Source organism: Scatophagus argus, chromosome 17 (assembly GCF_020382885.2).
Source record: "Scatophagus argus isolate fScaArg1 chromosome 17, fScaArg1.pri, whole genome shotgun sequence".
NCBI classification, from domain to species: Eukaryota; Metazoa; Chordata; class Actinopteri; family Scatophagidae; genus Scatophagus; species Scatophagus argus.
This window is the reverse complement of record NC_058509.1, coordinates 22149040-22167173: the sequence shown is the minus strand read 5'-3', so window position 1 is coordinate 22167173 and position 18134 is coordinate 22149040. Positions and strand designations below refer to the sequence as shown.

General features: G+C 38.0%; 2 protein-coding genes across 4 annotated transcripts; one reads left to right on the top strand and one right to left on the bottom strand.

The window, feature by feature from the left end:
- The first annotated feature begins 1072 nt into the window (after window positions 1-1072).
- Window positions 1073-7841, top strand: ppp1r11 (protein phosphatase 1, regulatory (inhibitor) subunit 11). The gene is made up of 4 exons (XM_046418031.1): window positions 1073-1209; window positions 1295-1410; window positions 2294-2402; window positions 4391-7841. The coding sequence occupies exons 2-4, from the start codon at window positions 1333-1335 to the stop codon at window positions 4570-4572; spliced, it is 369 nt and encodes a 122-aa protein (XP_046273987.1). The 5' UTR covers window positions 1073-1209; window positions 1295-1332; the 3' UTR covers window positions 4573-7841.
- Window positions 7842-9771: 1930 nt separating this feature from the next.
- On the bottom strand, window positions 9772-17563 carry c17h6orf47 (chromosome 17 C6orf47 homolog). 3 transcript variants are annotated; one of them, XR_006845900.1, is made up of 4 exons: window positions 16972-17563; window positions 15361-16720; window positions 13960-14467; window positions 9772-13154 (listed from the first exon to the last, which is right to left on the bottom strand). XR_006845900.1 is itself a non-coding variant. In XM_046417866.1 (3 exons), exon 2 carries the CDS (start codon window positions 16274-16276, stop codon window positions 15362-15364), a length of 915 nt encoding a protein of 304 aa, XP_046273822.1. In that variant the 5' UTR covers window positions 16277-16720; window positions 16972-17563; the 3' UTR covers window positions 9772-14467; window position 15361. The 3 variants fall into 3 exon arrangements, 2 of the variants coding, with proteins under 2 accessions (XP_046273822.1, XP_046273821.1); XM_046417866.1 differs by having other exon boundaries at window positions 9772-14467; XM_046417865.1 differs by lacking the exon at window positions 13960-14467 and having other exon boundaries at window positions 16972-17548.
- Window positions 17564-18134: the final 571 nt, after the last annotated feature.

Sequence of the window (18134 nt, the reverse complement as noted above, 5' to 3'; positions counted from 1 at the left end):
AACAATGTATTTCTTCCCAATTAGTCACAATGTCTTCTCCAAAACTTCCTTTTAGTGCTTTTTTTAAATATAAAGCACTACTGCCTGTTGTTTCCTATAATTTATCAAATTCTGAAGACATAGTGCTTTTTAGTAGTGCTAGTAGTGCTCTTAAATTCACCCTTGTGCCTGAACTATTGTTTAGATATACAAACTACCTCTCTCCATGACCTCTTCTATAATTTCACCATTTGAGTCTTCTTGCTTCCCCCATACTGCGCTGTGTGTTAAAGTCTCCACACCAAATTATTTTCCCTCTCCAGTGATCCAAGATGGCTTCTTCTAACTTTACTTTGTCCAACTGTTTGGAAGGGTTGTAGAAATTTATTATTTTCATATTACCTTCCAACACTTGTGTTGTCAATTTGTCTGTCTTGTATTGCTTGTCAAATATACACTTCACAAATAAACTGCCATCTCTTAACATTTTGGCTACTTCAATATCTGCCAGTGTTTTCCTCAAACCATTCGTTAACGTAATCGAGCTTACAAATGCTATTTCATGTCCACCTTTAAATATGAGAATAACCCTGAACTCGTCGGTCATTAGCTTTTTCGCACTTCACGTCTTTCGTCATCTGTAAGTGAGCGTTTGCTAGCAGGTGTTTTCGCACTATTTCATTTCTTTCTTCCTTTCTTACTCTGACTCAAAACTGAAGTCCACCCGAACCCCATTTCTTCATCGTCAGAACATCCACCACTACTTCTAAGTCTTCTCCTCTAAAGATACCAAAACAACAATCTCGGGTTTGTTTTGAAATTTTGAATCCAACAGGAAATAATCGTTGTCCGTCTGGAAATATCTTCCCCACAACACTACTGCTGTCAAGTTAAACCTTAAAAGAAACGAAGGCTCTTGCCTGTATCTAAAAATAAAGTACGGAAACAATGTTCACCAGTTGGAATACTAATGTCTAATTGTTTCATTGATTAATGTTTCATAAGCTTCATTGCATGTATAATACTATATTATAGCATGCTGAAACTCGTTGAAACGTTTGTTTGTTTGTGCGAAACCATTATTAACAAAGCTGATAACACTTCCGTTTTGAGTCTGGCAACTTATTTTGCACCTTGACTATGTGTTAGTCACATCACCAAAGTATTCAAAGCTTCTCGTCGGGTCAACAGCCTTCAATTTTAATACAATCTGTTATTGAAATAACCCAGGTCAGTCATTGCAGCTATAACGTTGTATAATTATTACCGTCTATTACTGACGGTCGACTCCGGTTCTTTTACATTTTAAAACTAGCTAACGTTAACAGTAGCGTTAGCAAAGCAGCTCCAGGTATGGCGGAGGTTCCTGGGACATCAAGCGAGACTATAACAGAGACTGTTCAGACTAGCACACCGCCGCCGCCCCAACAGGTAAGTGAAGGGCCGAATAGTTTTTTGACCATTTTGCTCATCGGTGCTTACTGTAGTACAATGTACAAACCTGTTCAGTTGTTTCCAGCACTAACGGGGCCGCTCTACTTGTAGACAGTGTACAAGTTATAGCCTGTATAACATGGCTTTCAGTCCTAGCCTTTGAAGCTTCACGAGGCCGTATACATTAGTGATGCTAAGCTCCCTTGAAATGACAGTGCTCGACTGGATGTTAGCTAAGAACTATTGGTATTACAGCTACCACATACTTATCTGTATATGTAATATGGTATGGTATGCTTTTAGCTAATGCTACTCCTGAGGTACTATTCTAGATCAAGCCCCCCTACACAAATCAAAGTCCGTGAAGAAGTGGCTTTCAAAGTTTGTTGTGGAAGAACAGAAAGACAGATCCCTGACCTCACCCACATGCAACATCTTTGAGAAGAACTCATAGTCTGAGTGCAAAATAGGCGTCATGCAGTCGATGTTGGACCTCACTGATGCTGTTGTTGAATGGGAGCAAACCCTGCAGCCAGCTCACAAAAGGTCTGAAACTGGAGCATTGGAGGCAGAACAATAATCCCCAGGGTTTTGGAATCAGATGTTCAATTAACATATTTGGCTAGTGTTTTCAGGTCCTCATATACTTTGGTTCATGTCATATATTATTTGCCATAGATCTTTTCAGTCCAACTGATATTTTGTAATTTAGCTTGTACAACCTAATTTCACACTTTTAAGTTCTTAAGTTATACCTTTGTATTTACCCAGTACACATGTTCTTGCTAAGTGACACAGAAGAGAAACATTTACACTGTCATGTGAAATGAGTACACATTTGGTGCCCAATATCTGTTAGCAGACCTCTCACATGTTATAGGAGGGACGAAGCCTGACAATCAAGTTGAGGAAGAGGAAGACTGAGAAGAAGGTGGAGTGGTCCAGTGACACTGTGGACAATGAACACCTGGGAAGAAGGTCTTCAAAATGTAAGTTCATCATCCTTATCAGCACAAACTCAAAAACTCACAAGCATCTCATGCATTGGTTACTTATCTTTGCTGTCATTTCTTAGATTGTCAGGCATTTTTATCCACATTTTTAAGGGCCCCTATACATTGTGTGAATTTGGGCTGCCAAATTCAATGTTAGAATCCAATGTTAGAGCATCAGTCTTACATAGGGGTGCGATGGGTCACATAACCTACAATTCAGATAATTTTTTAGATCATGAAAATAGTTAGGCTTAAATTATTTTTAAAATGTATTACTCTCTGATGTAGCTTCTGTCTGTATTCACCACCGTAAATGTATTATAAGCACTTTTCAATTAATTAGTTGTTTATTTTAATTTATTTTGTAAGTGTTGTCTTATACATTCTCATAATGCATTTATGATTACCACTGTGTAGTCCTACTCCCAGTGTCCCACCCACAGCACTTTCTGACTGGTCGCACGTTATGAGAAACAGCCTATCAACACTACACTCAAGACTACTGTGCTTGGCAGGCAAATAGAGATTTGAGCTTCTTTGGATAGAGTAAAACAGTGTGTGAAAGTGAACGCAGCAGATATTTTTCCAAAGTTGAACTGAAAAGAAATGAATTAAAATAAGTCCATACCACCCACTATCAACAGTCTGTTCACCAGCCGTCTGTCAAGAGATAAGATAAGATAAGGTGAACTTTATTGATCCACGGTGGGGAAATTCACTTGTCGTGGCAGCTCACAAGAACAGAAAAGGAGTGCAAAAAGTGTGCAAAAACTGTTACAAAAAAATTATGTATAGAGATAATAAATTAACAGTTTACAAGTACAGTAAACAGTACAATATACAGCTGTATACAAGTCCTCATAAGGGAGGAAAAGAGGACTAGACCATAGAATTATATAGTCTAACAGCAGTGGAAATGAAGGACCAGCAGTAGCGCTCCTTCCTACACTGAGGATGTAGCAGTCTGCCGCTGAAGGAGCTGCTCGAAGCCTCCACTGTCTGATGCAGAGGGCGAGAGGTGTTGTCCATGATGGATGTCAGCTTGGCTATCATCCTCCTCTCACCCACCTGCTCCACGGAGTCCAGTGGGCAGCCCAGGACAGAGCTGGCCCTCCTGAACAGCTTGTTCAGTCTCTTTCTGTCCCGGTCCCCAACAGACCACAGTGTAGTAAATAGCAGAGGCTACCACAGAGTCATAAAAAGTCCTTAGGAGGGGCCTGCTCTCTCCAAAAGAGCTCAGTCTCCTCAGAAGGTGGTCGCGACTTTATCCCTTCTTGTACAGGGCATCAGTATTATGTGACCAGTCCAGTTTATGGTTGAGGTAGACACCCAGATACTTAAAACTGTCCACCATCTCAATGTCCGCGCCCTGGATGTTCACCGGTGCAAGTGGTAATGTCCTTCTCCAGAAGTCAATCACCATCTCATTTGTTTTACTGGTGTTTAAGCACAACTGTGATTGGACTGGCAACCAGTCCAGATGTAGAAGTATCACCATATCACCCTACTATGGAGCAGCCTCTTTTCTCAGCTCATCCTGCATACTCCTCCAGGAGAAAAATGGCTTTATTTTTACGATTTGATTGTTTATTCATTCATTCATTTTCTATACTGCTTTATCCGTCAGGGTCGCGGGGGGGCTGGAGCCTATCCCTGCCGATTGTTGTTGCGTCTTGATTGTTTATTCATTCATTTACCTTTTGTTTTTTGTGAGAAGCATAAAGGACATCAGTCATTTCATTATTCTGGTGTTCTATAGTGATAATTAAATTGGATTTTTTAAAATGTTAAAATGTAAATACTTCCTTGCTAGACAGTTCTGCATCTTTATCCTCCTGATTTATCATATCATCACTATTGCTATTTCTGACCACACGTTTGAGCAAGGTGTCCTGCTGTAGTTTTGATTTTCAGACTGACAATAAGGAGCTTACAATGTGTCAGTGAAGACATCGGTACTAATACTGTATGTTTTGTTCCAGGTTGCTGTATTTATGAGAAGCCCCGACAGTTTGGAGAGTCATCATCTGAAAGTGAGGGAGATGATGATGAAGGCTGTGGCAGTGCTCACTGTATTCTGGGCCACGGCAGGAGAGACCATGGACAGAGGGGAGGTGGGGGTACCACAGTGCCCCCAAATTCTGGAGGGTCACATAGCCATTAATGAGCACTGCAGGCTGATTGTGGGCTTCTCACCACCACAAAACTGCACTCTGTTTTCTTAGTTTAGTTCCATCACTGATGTAGACAGGCCTGATGCTGAGTTCCAGCAGCTGGAGCTCAGTTGCAACCTCTCTCCACTGCTGCTCTGACAAAACTCATAGCAACATAGATTACTGAATCAACCTAACTGAAAATTTTGTTCCTTTTCCAACAGCTAAAGCAGGTTTTCTAATGTGCCAAGTAACATGATGAGCTTGGAATGACAAGAACTGCACATGTTTAATCCTTCAACATATTTAAAGACATGCAGTGCTGTTAACAGAATTGGACAATACAAGTGTTTTTTGCATGTTTTAACCTGATTTTAGCCATTTTACTATAAATCACATTCATGTAAGTTACATAACTTCAGACTATTTTCAAGCTTGTGATAGTGTTGAAAAACTTCAGATGTTCAAAAATTTTAGGTTCATCCTATAGTAAAATGAGTGGAAGCAACAGTTGCTTGTTAAAAGCACTTTGGAAAATGGTAATTGGCAATAAGGTTGATGACCAGTGATTTTCCATGAATTAGTTAAATAAATAAAGGCATCGTAATGAGATCACTGCAGAGCTGAGAAACCATTTGCCAGACTCCATGCTTTTAATTCCAACAGGAGATGCAGTCATGTTGCACTTTCCCCAGCAGCATATCAGACTTTGTAACTGTCCAGCTCCTCTGGATCGCAGCATTGCAGCACCATGTCAGGTATATTTTGTTTGTTTGTGTATTTAACTTTTGACAAAGTGGGCAAGTTAATTGTATATAATGGAGCTCACTGTTTATTTGCTGCTCTCAATTCTGCATATGCTGATACTTGATATGCAGTTGATTAAGTCTATAGTGACATTGTAATTACAAACTGATATGTAAGAAATGGAATTAGGAAAAGACTGAAAACTTACATTGTCAAGTATTTGCTGTTTCTGAGACCATTTTTAGATACTGCCGACAATACTGAGACACATGCTGTCAGAATATATCCTATTTGCACCATCAGTACATTGCATTAAATCTAAGGAACCGGTACTATATAACCCAGCCCTGGCATTTATTGTTCATTTGTGAATAACTTCATTAATTTGATTTAACCCAATTGCCTGGAATTTTCAGTTTTTCATATGTGTTTTAAAGCTATCTAAAACTGTTGTCAAGACCTAAAACCCATTCTACAACTTTACCAGTCTTCTGTTGCCCCTGTCCCAACTTGTTTGAAATGTACTTCTGGCAAATTTACTAAAATTTAAGATGAAGAGGTGAAACAATAAATATATTGTCTTTGGACTGTTTTCAGTTAAGTATATGTCAAAAAGGAATTTCAAATAATCACCTAACATGACGTATGATTTTCAGTTCTTCCAAGCTAACCTAAATTTTATGTGGGGCTGATGAGATGATGATCAATAAATCCTTTAATTCAAACTTGGAAAATTTTAAACACATTCACTGTTAAATGAACTATTAAAGTGGACCTCATACATAATCTCACATTTCCTGGAAAAAACTGACTAAAGGCAAAGAGTGACTGTTCAGTTGTTACACCTCCAATGTATCTATAGAAAATTTTGCAGTTTAAATAGAATTTTTCTTTAAAGGTCAACCCAGTTTTCCCCATAATCAGTACCACATTACAACATCTGACTAGAAAACCTCTTTGAAATCTTTTGAAATCTTTTGGTGGCATAACCATAGTTTAATTCACAATAATTCAATACAAAAAGTACAGGTATGTATGCATGCAAAAAATACAATAGAACTGAATCATTACATTAAAAAATAAATAACTGCTAAAGATTTGGTTTTAATGACTATGAGCAAAAAAGACAAAGTTAACTTCTTGTATTAAAACAATGAAATCACAAAATATGGCACTGAAATGTATAAAGATATGTATAAATTGTAACACTTGGTTTTAAGCAGTTCATATTTTACAAATGTCAGTCAGGTGACTGAACAGAGTTGACAAATGAGTGCCTTTGGCTATCTGGTTTAATTGTACATACAGACTGATTAATCAGCCAGGCCAAGATTAGTGGATATATTCTCATACATATTGGATAACATGTTCAGCTGATAAAATACTGGTATCAGTATTGGACTCAAAAAAGTCTAGTATAATTTTGACTGTAGTGAAACCATGTTTGAAGGTGAGGAACATTACCATTCTATAGCCATAACACCATGCCAGCCATTAATAGTTGTAGTGATTCTACTCTTGGACTAGTACTAGTAATAGTTTGCTGTGATGAGATAACCTCATTTAAGATTGAAAGTTCTGTTCCCTGTCTATATTGGAAGAACTGAATTAGCTGGGTGAGAATACCTGGATTATTTAATCTGGTCTATTTCTGTGTCTGGAAACAAAACTCTAGACAACATAGACTTGTAGTTTAGTCAGTAATTTGAGTCCAAAGGCTGTCATTAAAGTTGTCACCTCATCAGCCAGATACTTTTTTTGACAGAGTTGTAATTGCCAGTTTTGAGCTAATGACTGATGAAAGATTTATGTCATGTAATTTTCTGACACAGTTTGATTTGATGAAACCTCATCAACAGGAGGGTGTTGATATTTTCAACCTTTAAATCCTCAGCTGGTTTTCATTGGCTTGATTGATTTTTAGATGAATCCAGTATATCCACTGGACAATCATAAAATTATTACCTTTTTGCAGCACTCATTTAACTCTTTGGATAAAGAACTGTAGGTTTCCTTTAAAAATTTGCATGCATGTCAGCTATGAAAAAATAATTTCACTCTATTTAAAGACAGTAGGTTTTTGTGCTTTTGCTGCTATGCTATGCAGTGACAAACACGTTTGTTGATCAGGTAAAACCAATAGAACTACAGTGTTCTATGGTTGAAGGTCATGACCATGTTGTTCATATGTAGCTAGATCACAGCTAATGTGGCGTACAGGAAAGGAGAGGGGAAGGTGCTTAACTGCTGGCCCAAGGTTTGCATTCATGTCTTCGGTATGACCAAACGTCACCAGATGCAGGCTTCATCACCCTCATCCAGTTGCAGACTATGTTTGGTATGTGACAGTGGTGATGTATGCTCAGTTTTTTTATGTCACCAATTTATGTACTGTCTATACACATTGACATTGTTACATAGTACATTGTTCTTGTACTGTAGTGCACCCTTCTGTATATAGTACAGAAATATACTATAGCATAATGAGAGCAGATTTAATGTGAAATAAAGTTTTGAACGGTGATTAAACTTACAAATGTGTTTTGCACCTTACATAGGAGTATGACACTAGTTAGTTATGCATAACTTTGCAGTCTCCAACCATCTCCAAAGATGGTATATGGAATCGTTCATTCCTGAGTCTCATTCTCAGGTCGTGAAATGCTGCCACTTTGGGATGATGGTTAGCGCAACCTATGAAATCAAAGTGTTGGTATTTAATTGCCTGAGAATGAGGATCAATACACATTTTTACACATTCCACCCTTATAATCAGCTAAAGATCTTATATTTCTTGTCACATACAGAAGATGGTGTTAAATGTAAAAAAAATAAAATAAAATAAAAAAATAAATCAGTTTCCCACCTGCAGTGTAGTATTAAAAACTATGATTTATATGGTGATCTCCTACTTCAGTACCTCAGTCTGATCTTAGGCTGGATTACCAACTGGGTGAAACAAGTAACTGCCTCCTGGCTCCAGATCCCAAGGCAAAAGTCTCAAGTTCACTATGGTGCAGCTGTTTTTTCAGTACCGTAATTTGATTGTGACTGTGTGCAGAAATGTGGTGATATACATGAATATGGCCAATTCTGACATTTCTTCAGCCTCATTTCCAACAGCAGCACATAGTTATGAAAACACACTACACACACAATGCATACTAACTGCCTAGCACCAAAAAACATAGTGGAGCAGTAGTCTTTTTATCAGTCAGTTTGCATTATGCATTATGTAGCACAGCAGTGAGATGAGAGCAGACATTTTGAAGGAAAAGAAAGAGGACAGGAGGAAGATGAAAATAGGAAGAGGAGAAATGAGAAATAAAGGAGAGTCCATCAGCAGAACTGGCTGGACCCAAATTATGACTGAACCTTGAAGGGATATCTGAAATTCGCATGGAAGGAATTATGAGATGACTTCACATGTATCTGTGCCAAATGCACGAGGGTCCATCAGTGAAATTTATTACCGTATTTAAAACTTTTCAAATCTAAAATGTATTTGAAATCATGTGTCTCCAATCTAGTAATTCTCAGTCCTTCTCCTGTGGAACCTCCTCACCTGCATATCTTTTAGATGTTTCCTTGCTCCAACGTACCTGATTCAAATGAATGGGTTATCAGCCATCTGCAAAGCTTAATGACTATCTGATTATATTGAATATACTGTGTTGAAAGAGGGAATCATCTAAAACATGTAGGGTAGGGGATGGCCAGTACAATGCTTCATTAGGTTTAAGTTGTTAATTTTGCCTTTGCCCAAAAAGCCAAACATCTGCTGAAGACCTGCAAAACACATACATATTGTATGTGTACATACAACATATTGTTAATTCTGCTAACCTGACTTGGCAGGAATGTTAATGATGTGTGTCTGCTGGACACTGGCAAAGTTGTGTATTGAGGCCCTGTCCTGAAGAAGGTCCTGGTCTCAAAATCTAATTATAACGTGATGCTGACAATGTACTTGCATAATCCTTCATGAACTTGTGTTTAATTACATGACCACAGAGGAAATTGGGTCCAGGTAATGTTCTAGTGTGGGAATACTGTTCAATGCAGGCTTTCAGAAGGTGACCAGGGTTTGATTCTAAGATGGCATGAAAGCCATTTCGTTAGCTCAAAAACAATATTTCATACTATTCTAATTGACTTTCACAGGATACTGAAATGAATGGAAATAAATGGCTGACAAGAAAGTTAGGAAAACACTCTTGAAAATTATCTTTGAAATGTAAAAAATGCAAAACCAATGTGGTCCTCCAAGTGTCCTCCACCAACTGTTCAGTCTGTTCTTCGGCTGGAAACATTTATGTTCTGAATCTGTATTCTCTGTATTTATTCAACTGAAACAGTCATCCCAGCACAATCAACATGCCATTTTTAGATTTCTTAGATGTTATGTAGATTGTGTAGAAAGGTGCAGGTAGTCAAAATCAAGAGATCCAGACAAACTGACAGAAGAATAACAGTTTTATTTAGCTAGTGGGAGCATTTTAAAACTTTAGTGTGGTGTAATGTTCAAAGGGCTGTAAATGAGATGTACACTTACAGATAACAGAAGATAATTTCTTTTACTACTCCTTCCAAATTAAAGTTTCATTCTCCTTATTTAAGGAATAGTGATCCTGTACTTGTTACTGTGTTAGGAGTGTTGGATGGTCATATAAAAACCGATTTCCTTACTAGGGATTATCAATATTATCACTACGATAAAAAGGAAACAATGAATAAAAGGCATAAAGGCATAAAAGGCTAACAGGAATGGTAGACACTTTTTCACCTTCTTGGGACTGAAATTGCTGATAGAAATTTGGCATATTATTAAAAAAAGCCCAGACAGACATTCTCTCTGTAACACTCCTTGGAATAAAATTAAAATGTCATTTTTTTAGCGTTTGAAAATACATACAATTGATAAATACTTTTCAGTATAACTGTTAGATGACTATAATAACATTGCTCTTTAAAACACACACAAACACCCCCCCCCCCTTTTTTAAAGCTTGTTATGACATCACAGCAGAATGTTCACAAGCCTCTTTCAGGAAATTTGTCAAAGTGAAAAACTATCACTGAAAAAAAAATATTACATGTTAATAATGTTTATGATTATTTTCATCACTGCTTAATCTGCCAATTATTTTCCTCACTGTTTGGTCTGATACAGAAAACCCATCAGTTTCCTAAACCCCAAGAAGTAATTTTCACATTCAAACTGTTTTCCTATACTAGTGATTCAAAACCCCAAAATATTACAACTATCACATAAAACAAAGAAAACAAGCAGAAACTCACAATGGAGAGGCTAAAAAGGCTAAAACTTCGGAATATTTTGAAGTTAAAAAACAAAAACAAAAACTTGATCAACAAAACAATAATAAAGTTTACAATTTTGTTTTCATTCAGGTTTCTTTCAGCAAATTTGAAAATGAGAATGAGAAGAGCATTTTACATTCAGTTTCTTGTCATTATGGCAGTTTTAGTCTTAGAGGTGTAAGGAACAGTATGTGGTACTCCAGATTTGTTGTTTGTTTCTTCTCATTTTAATGTAATACATCATATACAATATTGCATTTTAAAGGTGTGATACAGGTGAGTGTTGTTAATGCAAAGTAATCCATAAAAGCACAGAGTTGCAATACACAGCCTGCATTCCCATAAGTAGTTTCAAACAAGCAATATCATGGCAGAGAAAAGGACACAAGGCAAAAACAATTGTGTACAAAATGTTTATAATGTCTACACAGACACTTACTATAACAAAGTTCCTGTTACAAGTGGCAAATACAAAACAGATTTGTAGTAAAAATAATTAACCTTTGATGATTTGTAGCTGTAAACAAGTATCAACCATCACAGCTGAGTGATAAACTTCTATGCTTATTCGATCAAAGGAAAAAACAATTGATCAACTACTGAATCCAGTTTAATTAGACTTAGATCTCTAAATACACATTTTATTTTGGAGAATAACAATTTTATGTCAACACTGAGTTACAGATATCTTTTGACATTTTACATCATACAGTGTGTAATTTACAGGTGTCAGCAGCAGTGGTTATTGTTTGCCAGCCTCTCCTACCAGGATTTCTCTCCCTTGACCAAATCTGGAATTTTGCTCTAGTAAAGGTACACCAATGAGTGTTCTGTTCAACAAAAATCAAAATTACTTTGGACTTGGAAAGGAATGCAATGTTAAAGTTGTGATCTAAAAACCAAGGGTATAAAGCAATGTGATCAGATTATAAACAGTGATACTGCATTTTGTAGGCCACATATGTAATATTGCACAAAAGTAGGCAATGACAGTGCTAGAATAACTTCTTTCAAAACATAGTGTCAGAGTTTCTAGCAGTCAGCTGTGAGAATCTGTAGGTCAAAGTTGAGCAAAGGGTGATGGTGGACAACTTTAGAGACTTAGTGAGTTAATCACACTAAAACGGGATACACATACCTGAATTCATCTGTTGTGTAAGCTTCAGGTTAATTAAAGTTTAAATTAATAATGTGACCATACCTTATATGACAAAGATAGTGACAAAAGACAAACTTAAATTCAAGTTTTAGAACAGACGCTACACCCTCTGATTAAAATATCACTCAACAGGTGGATAAAACCTTACTACTGCAAATTCACTTGATGTGTACTTTACTTTTCCCACAGAGAGTGAACGCTGGTAGTTTGAACCTGAAATCACCAGTATCTGCTCTAAAACTGTCTTAGTCAATGTGGGAACAGGTTACTCATGGCCTTATAATTCTTCCCTCACAAAGCAATTCTTATCCACTTGACTGCAGGGGCCCTGCAATATTTTGCAGTTCTTAAGTAAGGGCAGGCAATGTGATGGTTTACTTTTCAGGTAAATAATAGAGACTACAGTAGTTAATGTCCTCTTAGTTCAGTTTCCAAACTTGACATAACATCATTGACTAGTAAATTTGTGTAAACCAATAGTGATAATTTACTTGATGTGGCATTTGGATGATATATCGTAAATAATGCAACAAGAGTTACAGCTAGTAGCATGTTGGAAAAAGAATGTTTACAATACTCTTTAATTGGTGCAAATAAAGAAATTCATAGGCTATTCCAAGTCAAGCTATGGTCCACAGCGCATTTAAAGTCCAAGAGAAGAGATTGCAACAGAGATTGTGGATGATGAATATAATTAAATAGATCATGGTGTCCCTATGCTAAAGTTTGTGTCTTGTGTGCCTTTGCTGAATACTTGTGCTCTAGCACACTAGTGCTCCTGTCTGAGTGTTTTGTTCTTATCTCAGTACCAAACAGTACTGTCTCTGAGCCATGCAGTTACTGTTTTTTTTTGTTGATGTAGCTGTTTCAATTTCTTTCCTCTTGATGATCATACGTATAATTTCAGCTAATCCAGGCTGTATGTGGCTATTCAGGGTTCATATTTGTTAATTTCTTCTCACTAAGAATTCACCAGTGAGACTCACAGTAGATCCTGAGAAAACCAGTCCCACAGGACAACAAATAAATTGGAAACAAGATCAAATGCAAAAGAGTCTGCATACTGGTATCTCTATTTTTTGACCTGACAGACATCATTTCTGATCCCACTGACAATAGTAGTAGAACATTCAGATCAAGTGAGGACAGACCTATATAAAATGCTGATCAATAGTGTTGAATACAAAGTGACATAAGTACAAATTCTAGGAGTTTGTAATGAGTGTGCAATACAACCCTTAAGTCACACTGCAGAAGCGAGTGGTGCAGTGCAACAGTCCCACCTTTGTGATGATAAACACTAGGAGGAGGTTTGGTTGAAAGTGGATGTTGGTGCTGGTTGAATAGACAGCAACTTCTCACCATCTGTGAAAAAGACACAACTCTCAATAAAAAGCTAAATTGAAAAACCCAGCTGACTGACAATGATGGTAGTTCCTCTAAGTTGCTGCTGCACCCCTGAAGTTCAAGCACAACAGGTAAAATATGAACGCATTGACACTCAATTAGAGTACAGAAGACTACACCAAGGAAGATCACTATCTTTCAAACCATTTTAGTTTTCATAATTTTAACTCTCTGAAGAGTACATTTCTTGAAGAAATATTCAGTGTTCTGTCTTGTCAATGTGAAGATAAGAAAATGCTACAGTTTCTTGTTTTCAAAATACTGTAGTTTAATGTCTTTGTATTTTTTTAGTTTAATGTCTTTTTTGTTTTACTGAAATGTGTTTCACACAAAACAAATTGAATGTGAAAACAGTACATCTCAAAGAACAAGCAGCAACATTTCTGATGACCTTTACTTTGACAGGGTCAAAACAGAAAATAACTTTTTGAGTGTGAAAAGTTACTTATTCACACTCACACAAGGGTGGTAGTTATGTTATGCAACAGAAATTGAGTAAACAGTATCCTAACGCAGAGGTGGGCTCATCCCTGCCTTGATCGGTTAGTTTATGTTATTGCGAGACTTTCAGGGATGGAAGAAGTCAAACATTATAGTGTGGCTGTTGAGCTGTGCAATCTGGCATAGTTTATTGCTCTTACTCTGTAAATGGTTGTTTGTTTGGTTTAAAATGGCTTGATAAACACAACTTTACAATGGTGTGAGTTCTTTTCCCCCACTGTCCATAATGTGGATATGGTGTATTTAAAGTGTGGAGTCATACTTCTCACAGTGCCTATGTTCCCTGAAGGCAATGTGATAGAGGAAGGTCCTCAGCCTTCTCTGTTATGCTGTCACTCATGATTCCACGCCCCTCTAAGCAACTTTCTTGCAGTGTTGTGCAGAGGTGTGGGCTCGACCGCCATTGCCTTTGTAAGCTGAAGAGGACTGGCAAACCCACAGATGAATCCAATACTCATTCTGTAAAACTGAAAAATTATTTGTGTTTCTACCTGTTTATATTTAAATTTATGGGGATTATATCAAAACTATTATTATTATGCTAAACGCTAAAAGAAGTTTAAAAAAATTGGTAGTTTTCCTATAATGCTGTTCACAAAGAAACTGGACTGAAAACATGACATTCTTGGGTAAATCATCATCCTACAACAGAGAGAACACACTAAAACTTTCTATTTGTTGCATTTATAGGCTATGACAGTAAGCTCACTTGTCACTTTGATTTATGTTTATTAATTGGGTCCAATTTCCTTTTGACAATGCTGGGGCTGCTGAAAGAATAAAAGGTAAAATATCACTGCCTAAACACCATAAGAACACATCTAAACACATTAATTTAATAAAATATACAAACGTAAATATTGTCAGGGCTGTAATGATGGGGCAGTGATATTATAAGCCCACTGATTCATGCATTGACATTGAAACAGTTGTCCTTCCTGTGTTCGGCAGCTACAACTTTCTTGCTTTTAACCTAAATTATGTTCAGCTTGTTCATATTTATCTATTTATATTTTGCTCTTGTTTGCAAAACACACTGTACTGCTGCCAGCAGATTTGTCCAATCTTGCAATTGGTCATATGCCACAAATAACTCCCCTTTCATATGCATGTGCACATGGCTACACTTAGAAAACCTGAGATGACAGCTTTTAACCCTAATCCCTTTTTCTGCTATAGTTGGTAAAGGCGTAAATATTTAACTACTATATAGATAGTTGCATAGTTTAATCTATATTATACAGTTATCAATGAAAAAATTAAAACTATAGGAAAAAATACAACAATGTTTCTGCACTGTAAACCATGGTGATGTTACTTTGACACATGGCCAGTCACTGAAATACTGCTAGTCCAAGTACACCGCCTCATGGCAACAGCATTCCCTGATAGATATGTCAGCCTCAGCTTTGAACCTTTGATAAAGCCTACCTGAACCAAGCTACCTACAACTACAATACTACAGCTTCAGCGGCCTACCTTGTCACTCCTATTTGTTCAATTTTTCTTGGATGTTCGGGTTGATCTTTGGAAATTTCAGTTGAACTTAAGCAGTCAAAGAAACAAAATACTAATGCAACCTGGCAGAGAGAAAATATCCATATTTGGTAACTTCTTCTGGATGATAAAAGTAATGCCCCATCAGAGGTATAAAGGGACTTACCTCAGGTTAAACTTATCTTCATCTTGTTTTTAACAGACATAAGCTGTTCTTTGTGATCCACAGGGTCTTTCATTACATCAGTCTCCTTGCTCTCCTCATTCTTTTCTTCTTTTCCTTCCTCCACGCTGAGAATCACACTCTGTCGAACACTGACAGAGATTACTAATGCCTGTATGATGCCATAGATCAAAGCAAACTGAGGGAGATACTCCTGGATCAACCAGAGTAAGCCTGCCATTCCAACTGTGGAGACAAAAAACATTGCCATACCATGAAACCACAGCCTCAGTGCTCCTTGGACCCCCAACAACTCCAGGAGCACCTTGGCAGGGGGGGACACAGTCCACAGGAAGCCAACAACAAACAGGTCAAACAAGTGGCGTAGAAAGTTGAAACAGATTTCATGGTGCTCTGGCAGGATTTCCATCTTCCAGCTGTGCGCAAAGAGTCGAAAAGGAGATGTCAACTTAGAAGATGGAGGTGTAGGAGATGGAGGAGGTGTATCATAGTCAGAAAAGTCCTCATCAATGTCATGGTCCCAAACAACTCCACTCCCAACATCACATTTCCTTCGCCTTTGCTCTGTTTTTCTTGGCCACAGAAGATAAAAAGTTGGGATGTATTTCCACCATTTAGAAAACTGCTCTAAATTTGCCTCTGTCTCCTGTTTCCCTGCACCAAGATCTTCAATTTCCATGGGCTGAAGCTTCTCTTGAGCCTCCCAATACTCCTCTACTAAACTACTTTGGTCACTTTGATGTTTCCACAGTCCCCAGATCCAAGAAGTCCATCTCCTGAGAACCTGACTGCCACCATCATGCTTCTGGTCCTTGGCAATCACCACTGTGTTTTTTTCTGATACACAGCTGCTCCATGAACGCACCCACCCCCATGCTCTTCCCACAACAGCTGTCATACTTTCACAATGCACTTGTTGAAGCTGAATTGAAACCCTCAGTCACAGTTCTCAGCTCCTCTGGTCAGGCAGATCTGTGAGCTTACTGTAAAGGCACGCATACACTGCCAGTTCAGGTGTGACGTTGTAATACTTCTCAAGATATCAGGTCTGGACGTCTACAGAGCACAGATACATCCGTGGATGTGTTTAAATGGGAAAAAAAGGGGTGACTCCCCCGGATATTACTATTCCCTTAATGAAAACATTAATGTAAATTCTTTAGTCTACACAACTCCTGTTTAACCTGGCAACCATTGGAGCTAGCTAGAAGTGAGTAGGCTGTGTTGACCAACGTTTAAGGGCCAATAACGTAAGTAAACTATCGTTATCGTTAACTTGTGCTTGAGAAGTCTTTTTAAAAATTTCAGTCTCCACATAAACACACTTGTCCACTCCTCATACCTGGAAATTGGAAAAAAAAGAAAATTACAGTTGGTTTACGCATGAAATCTTCCGTATTCTACGTCAATATCAATGTTCACATTAGCTTGGTATTGATAGGGTTACTTGATTTGGCAACCCTGCAGGTTTTTACAAATTAAGCTCGTCAGATGGTTATACGTTTACTACCAAATTTCGAGAAAAAAATTTTATTTTCCCAGCTTTAGGTGTCTTAAGTATGCTAACTAAACTGACAATGGATTCATGCTCACCTTCAGGAATGTTAGCTTGAGTTTGTAAGATCATAGTTAGCCCGACTTAATAAAATATCTTGACACTCAGACCAAGGTCCTAAACTTGCAGTTGCTGTGTCATTAATACATCAAGGTCTTCACAAAGTAAAGTTCCAGTCCGAGTTAACTGGCAACAAGTACCACTAACTACTAGCAAGCTAAACAACTAGTCTGCCTGCCGCGACGACTGAAACGTTTTCCCAGTGACGAGAACAATGAGCGCTGACTACCGGTTCGGCTTCAGCCTTCAAAATAAAACTGACCATCAGTCCATGCTACTATCCTTGTGCTATGGTTTGTCCCTACACAAATCTTGTTAAACACAAAGACTCGTGCTTATTTCGCTTGTGTACAAATGCAACCATGTAGTCTAAACCATAGACATATGTCTATGGTCTGAACTACTTTCATTCACCTCTGCAGCAGCACCAACCAGGTACACAATACAGTACTGTGTATTTGACGACTGTAAAGATCTGATTTGCCAACAGTTAGTTACAAGTCAGAAATGCCGTTTCGGTAATGTCTGCCGTATGATAAAATGTGAATGCACTCTTTCATTCACCATTTACTCTATGTATCGAAGTCACTAAATTCATAACGCCAACTGTCCCTTAAAGTTGCCTTATGCTCACTGCACGGACATGTCCCCTGCACTTTTTAGCAATGTTACGCTATAGTAAACAGAGACGCGTAAAGCACTAGGACCAAGCGGAAAACGGCCCCTCAAGCTGAAGCCTGTTTCCCTTAGTTTAGACCGCTCACAAGCTCCTCGATTGGCTCTGCCGTTTCTTGTATGATTGGCCGTCCCTGCTGTCACTCCACCTTGCTTGCACACCGGTCTGCTGTCAGGAGTCATTGTTAATCTGCTACTGTAAATTGGGCGTTTGTTCTGCCTGGCCTGGGTCACATCAGCTAAAAGGATTGTAGTATCAGAGGTTTCTTTTACGTTAACGTTTGAATCGGTGTCAGTGTGCGAATGTGGGTGCGTGTGTGTATGTATGTGTGTTTGGTAATTAGGCGTAGCCAGGATGTCTAAAAACACGAAAGTGGTCATAAGAGACTTCTTTAGAAGTCAAAGTGTAAGTTACTCAAAGAAATGCGTTACACCCATCCTACAACACCTTTACTGGCTCCAATAA